Raw genomic sequence first — 6003 nt, forward strand, 5'->3', positions numbered from 1 at the left:
TAAAAAAAGATGAAACCAAAACAGATGGAGAACTGATACTAGTGAAGGTTTCCAAATGTTACACGCCATGAGGAGGACAAATCTTACAAATCGGTGCAGCTCTCAGCATAACTCACAAATGGTGTGCAGTCAGGGCCAGCAAGGCCTTCTCTGCAGGCCTAAACACATCATCAGAAGCCCTGGTGTACCTTTACAACTTCTATTCTAGTATTTCTTCCATGAAATTGCATTCGTTTATACTCGATTATTTTCCTTGGGTCACAGTATCACAGTAAGATGTGAGTTTCTCCCCAACAGGAAGTATGTCATGGAGTGGGAGGAACCTCACGACAGCGCCTTGTACTGCATCCAGACAGACGGAAATCACATGATAGCCAGTGGCTCCTCCTACTATGGTGTCGTTCGACTCTGGGACAAAAGAAGGACTGAATGCTTACAGGTGTGTGCACATTTTGTATACTTAATTATGAAATGCCTTTCTGGCCTGTATGTGCTGTGAAGGCCCGTTCCCATTCCCGTTCCCAAACTGCCGTTTAACCATTCCCCCTAAATATTTACATCAAACAGCGTCATCCTGTGGCAAATTCATATTCTCTGGCCATGAACGGTACATCGTATGAAAAGTCTTCCTCAGTATGGACTATAACATCTTCCAGCCTGAATAGATCCAGTGGAACCTTGGTTAGCAACCGCACCAGTTAGCATGTTTTTTGGTTAACGTGTAAAAGGTGGACTCTCCAAATATGTCTTGTGTTAACATTTTTGGCTTTCCATTATTTCTCACAGGAACTCTCTATTTGGTTAATGTCCGTTTTAGTTAGAGTCGGGCCTTTTTGGAAGGAATTGATGACACTAACCAAGGTTCCACTGTAAATTGAAAACATATTTATTTTTTCATGTCAAATATTTGATGTATTTGTTGCAGTTCTTCCAGTTGGGCACAGAGTCAGTGAGTAGTCCCGTGTACTCCCTGCAGTTCAGCAGCTCTCACCTGTACGCAGCACTGGCCACGGCGCTCCACTCCTTGGACTTCACACAAAACATCAGCATCAGCATCACGTGACACATGCCAACTGCCGAGAATTGTAAAAAGAACACATAAAAAGATGTATTTTTATACGTTCAATGAGGACTTTGCTTTTCTTTTGTAGAGCTACGGTATATAGAGATATCTTCAATGACATCCTTTCAAAATGAGCTTGTTTACATTTTTGTACACATTCAAACCTCGCATGCATGGGATTATACAGGGAAAAATATTTTATTAAAAGCCTTTTAGCACACAACGCAACCACAATGAAATATCAATGTTCTACAAGCAATAAACATATACCTTTCCCTTTAATATACAACTTGGAACAAAGCAGCTGGAGGCCATGAGGATGCCTTATTCCGGTGACGTGTGCTGCGTTCACTGGATGTTGGAATCCTCATGTTTAGTTGTTGGAGCAGAGATCCTCAGTCCACACTGTGTCGCATTAGTAAATACTTGCAGCCAGACGGAACGAAAAGGGTGCAATACACAGGACAAACCTACGTGTGGCGCTGTAAACACACAGACAGAACCACGTGACACCAAACTATAGAAGTTGGAAGAACGCATGCGTAAATAGAAAGCCTCTCTTCCGCGTTCCAGGGCTCATCTAGACTTAAGAGAAGTGGAATTACTTCTACTGTTCATTGTGAAGTAGAAGATAAATAATCAGTTCGGCTGGGTGAGTCATGGCCGTTGAGATATTATGTTGTGGTCACGTGACCAGTCTAGGGGTCTGAAATGTGAAGTCGGGTTTCTGAGCTGTCTACGGAATCGAACAATTGTCCTCCTCAGGAAGCCCTTTTTCCAAAAGTACAGTTTCAGGTCACCCTGAATGTTGTTTCCACACAAGGCATGAACCAGAAAGTTAGCTAGCTTACCCCCGATGAACCTTGCCGTGATGTGAGTAAATATGCTAATGTTCCGTTGCTATGCTAGCAAGAGCGATGTCAGTCTCAGGGCTTCCGGGTTGTAATGTCCATGAACGTAGCGTTTTGCCGACCTAATTTTTCATTTTTTGTGTTTACATATTTTTCCTCGTATTATTTTGATAAATTGCCAAATTATTTTCTCACGAGATTTCTATGTTTGTGTTCTAGTCGGACGTTGCCGGCCAGCCGTGAGACCGGTGGAACAATCCCGGATGGAGCTCCGATGAACGGCATTGTGTAACATGAGAACAATCGGGCTCCTCTCTTTCGTCCTGTTCGGTGAAGCTGAAAAGCTAGAAAAGCTTTCGGCTTTCACTGCAAGTCAGCCTTGAGCTTGACGATCGAATATCACTTGTTGAACTTGTCTCTATGAATCCATGCAGCTTCTGGAAGGAGCTGTGTGCTCTTTCCTTTGGCGCCTTTTAGAAACATATTTATACTAATGTGGCCATCTAGTGGAGGCTCTTGGAAGTGCAACCGTAGAGACAACCACAGAACATCTATTTGTATAAGACATATCCTCCTGAGGATGGGGGCTAGGTCCAGTCTAGAAATGCTTCATTGGAGTTCAGTTAAAGAGCTTGCAGGTGTCGGGTTGATTCCAAGAGGAAGGTGCTGCTCAGCTTGGGGAGGTGATGGAGATACGGTAGAGGTTGGATTGATGATGAAAAGGTACCGGCGCTTCCGTCTCCAGGATGACGGGACACGGGGGTGGGTCGGCCTAGGTGTCGGCCTAGTATTGATCTAATACACAGGTGCTACTTTTGAAAGGCCCGAGCCCCAGAGGTCTACATCCTGATATCAACATGGAGAATACACGTATTGTTTGGACACAGACCAAAAGACCACTCCTGGATGAACATTGTTTGGTTTGACCAGATCAATAAGAACATCTCATGGATGGACTGGGACGCATCCTTAGTGATGTATGCTGGGAACGTTGGGTGTTTTGGGTCTTGCGTCCCAGTAGCAGTTCACGGATCATCCCTCTTGTGGCCTTCAGTCGCGGATTGGCTGGCTTCCCAAAGGTCTGGTGAAAATTGGAACATACATAAACTGAAGCACTTTTTCCCATTGGAAAAATGAGAATAAATTCCGTACTTTCCAGACACCCCAAAATATGGAAACAGCCCGTTTGGGACATGATGATAATTGCCACAGTAACGAAAACGGGGGCTAAATGGTAAAGCAAATTGTCCAAAGCGCGGGGGGTTGGAAAGCCAAGGTTCGACTGTGTATCAATGTATGTGCCGTGTACTTGCCGTGTACTTTGTGTCTTTTCAGCCTATTTGCCAGCGCCAATTCACCCCCCCACCAGATCAAAGCAGCGCTTCCTTTCAACTGTCAGTCATGCATAGTGCTCCGAGGACCAACATGGCCGTCAGACCTCCAGCAGCCCTCAAACAAGAAGCCCCCCTCCCTCCCGTCACAAGCCACCAAATATCTCCACTACTCCACCACAATCCTTGTCAAACCCGCCAAAGAAAAATCAAGTTCCATTCTAGTGGTTTCTCTTTGCAGATCAGTGGGTGGATAGTGATTGTCACTCACAGAGCTGGCCTTAATCCTATTGTTTCTCCACAGGATTACTCTCTGTGCTGCTTCTCTCCCTGTGGCGCTGTGACGGAGAAAGGCCAGATTAAGGAGATTAGCATGTATCCTCCTTACTTGTCAAAGTGGGATGTAAGGAACCATTGACTTGGTTGGGGTCCTGAATAAGGAGGTGCCTGAAAGAAGCACGGTGAACAAACACAAATTCCTGAAAGGACAATGCGATTTGTTGTCTGAAAAGTTCAAAAGACAAGTCGTGAAGCAAGACAGTCAAAAAAAAAAAAGGTTCAAGAGAAGTTGCTATTTATTCAACGGATGTTTTTATTTGAATGCAAACGGTAGCTCAAGCTTCAGAGTTTGTTGCTGGATGTTCTTACCATTGACGTGATGGCTTATAAAACTCTTTCAGACCGCCATGAATGCATAGCCACCCACACTTTATACTTTGGCGTCATCTGGTGGTAGTATTTAGAATAACACACTTTCCCCGAGTGCTCCACTACATGAGACATATAACATACAGGTACTACCCCAAAAATTAGAATAATTATAAATTAGAAATATAATTAGAAATAGTTAATTAAATTAATTAATTAAACGTTAATTAATTTAACATAAATGATGAAACCAACCAATTGTATTGATCCATTCCATGCACATTGACTTATCTCAAATAGTTCCTTGTAACTTTAAGATTAGAATTTTCAGCTTATTCATTCATTCATTTTCTACCGCTTATCCTCACAAGGGCCGCGGGGGTGCTGGAGCCTATCCCAGCTGTCTTCAGGCGAGAGGCGGAGTCCACCCTGGACTGGTGGCCAGCCAATCACAGGGCACATATACACTCTTAAAAATGCTGGGTTAAAAACAACCCAATCTGGGTTGTTTCCCAACCCAACACTGGTTAAATATAGGACCAACCTCGCGTTGGGTTATTTTAACCCAACAAGTTGGGTTGGTTCTCTTAACCCAACAATTGGGTTGTACATTGGGTTGTTCAAATGACCCAACGCTGGGTTCATATTTACTACACGGCTGGGTTATTTCAACCCAGCAAGTTGGGTTGCCAATATACCATATATATTTATATATATTTTAATTATTTATTTATTTTTTTATTGTATGCTAATACTATTAATAATATATTACAATGATAATGACACCAATGTAACAATAAAATATTTATTAAAATTCAACATTTCCAGAACATACAAATATAACAACTCACAACATTTCCTTCACATATGAACAAATTATGTACAAAAAAAATAACATTTTAAGAACAAGTGAGGGGGACAGCTATGAGAGAGTGATATATACATAGAACAAGAGGCTCTGTGAGCAGCAGCACAAATGGGGAGGCGATTCTGCCTGCTGCAAGTATTCCACCATGTTAGCTCCGACCTATGATGAGAAAAGAAAAAAAGGTAAGTATTTTGTAAGTATTTCTAGCAGTGCAGAGCAATTGTCATCAGCTCTCTACTGAAGCTATTTCAATATACATTCTACAGGGAGAAGTATGACACCATTAAATTCAATGGAGTGTTCAACAATTTATTCAGGGGGTTTGGCCAGTCTTATGTTTGGTCTGTGGTTTATACGTCACACATCACTATGGAGTAACAACTTACACCAAGTTACAACTTGTAAGACTAGTGCTTCATGAAATGAGAAACACAGCCAAATGTTACGTTGTCACACATTCCACGAAATACAATCTTTTCAAGTAGCTCCTCATAAAAAGAGTCCTTCTTTAAAACTGTGTAAAAGAACAACTGGAGTCATTTCACAATTCATTTACATTTTAATTTCTATTGAAAGGTAAATTACTTACGGGCTTAACATCGAGGAAGGCTCTCTTCACCTCCTGAATACTCGCCCGGACCAATTTCCTGCCCTTTTTAAACACAGGCGGAGGGAGCAGGATGGGCAGCAGAGTCAGGGCGACTTCTCCCCTGGCATCTGTAGGACAATTATGGGTGTCATTACCAGATTGTTGAGAAGATGAGTTTTAAATAATATAATATAATATTACAATTTTAGATACAACTGTCTTGTTTTCAATATGTCCCACTACTGTGCAGTGTTGTCGTACTGCAATCAACCCTAACATAATATTAAGAAAATGTCTCGATTATGTTTACTTGGTCTATTTTAAAACACAAAAACACACCCCAAACATTTTTTTACCAATTGGGATCATAATGTGTACCATAGAGAGTTTGTCATCATTGTCTAGAGCAGTGGTGAGCAAACTTTTTGACTATAACAGCAATATATATTGGAATCACAAGATGGATCACAATCAATCATTGGTACAAGCTACAGTGACTGACCCACCGCCATTTCTTATGAATAGAGCATATAGTAGGCACAGTAGCTACTGTAAAACAATACCCATAAAATGAAGGCATGAAGATGACTTACCTTTCAATCAGCCCTGGTAGCTGCCACTCAGTCAAGTTGGAACTGACAAACTCATCCATA

General features: G+C 41.9%; 1 protein-coding gene and 1 long non-coding RNA gene across 3 annotated transcripts in view; one reads left to right on the top strand and one right to left on the bottom strand.

The window, feature by feature from the left end:
* The window catches only part of fbxw4 (F-box and WD repeat domain containing 4), a 31524-nt gene extending 26082 nt beyond the window's left edge, over positions 1–5442 (top strand). For both annotated transcript variants that reach the window (XM_058076918.1, XM_058076919.1), the window contains 3 exons: positions 298–439; positions 926–1715; positions 2134–5442. In XM_058076918.1, coding sequence (XP_057932901.1) covers positions 298–439; positions 926–1063 — 280 coding nt within the window. In that variant the 3' untranslated portion in view covers positions 1064–1715; positions 2134–5442. The remainder of the gene's footprint in view (positions 1–297; positions 440–925; positions 1716–2133) is intronic.
* LOC131131900 (uncharacterized) lies at positions 202–2369 on the bottom strand. Its single transcript, XR_009130260.1, has 3 exons — positions 1915–2369; positions 1334–1545; positions 202–1073 (listed from the first exon to the last, which is right to left on the bottom strand). It is a non-coding gene; the product is annotated as an uncharacterized LOC131131900 (long non-coding RNA).
* Positions 5443–6003: the final 561 nt, after the last annotated feature.

The sequence above is a fragment of the Doryrhamphus excisus genome, chromosome 7, assembly GCF_030265055.1.
Source record: "Doryrhamphus excisus isolate RoL2022-K1 chromosome 7, RoL_Dexc_1.0, whole genome shotgun sequence".
NCBI lineage: Eukaryota > Metazoa > Chordata > Actinopteri > Syngnathiformes > Syngnathidae > Doryrhamphus > Doryrhamphus excisus.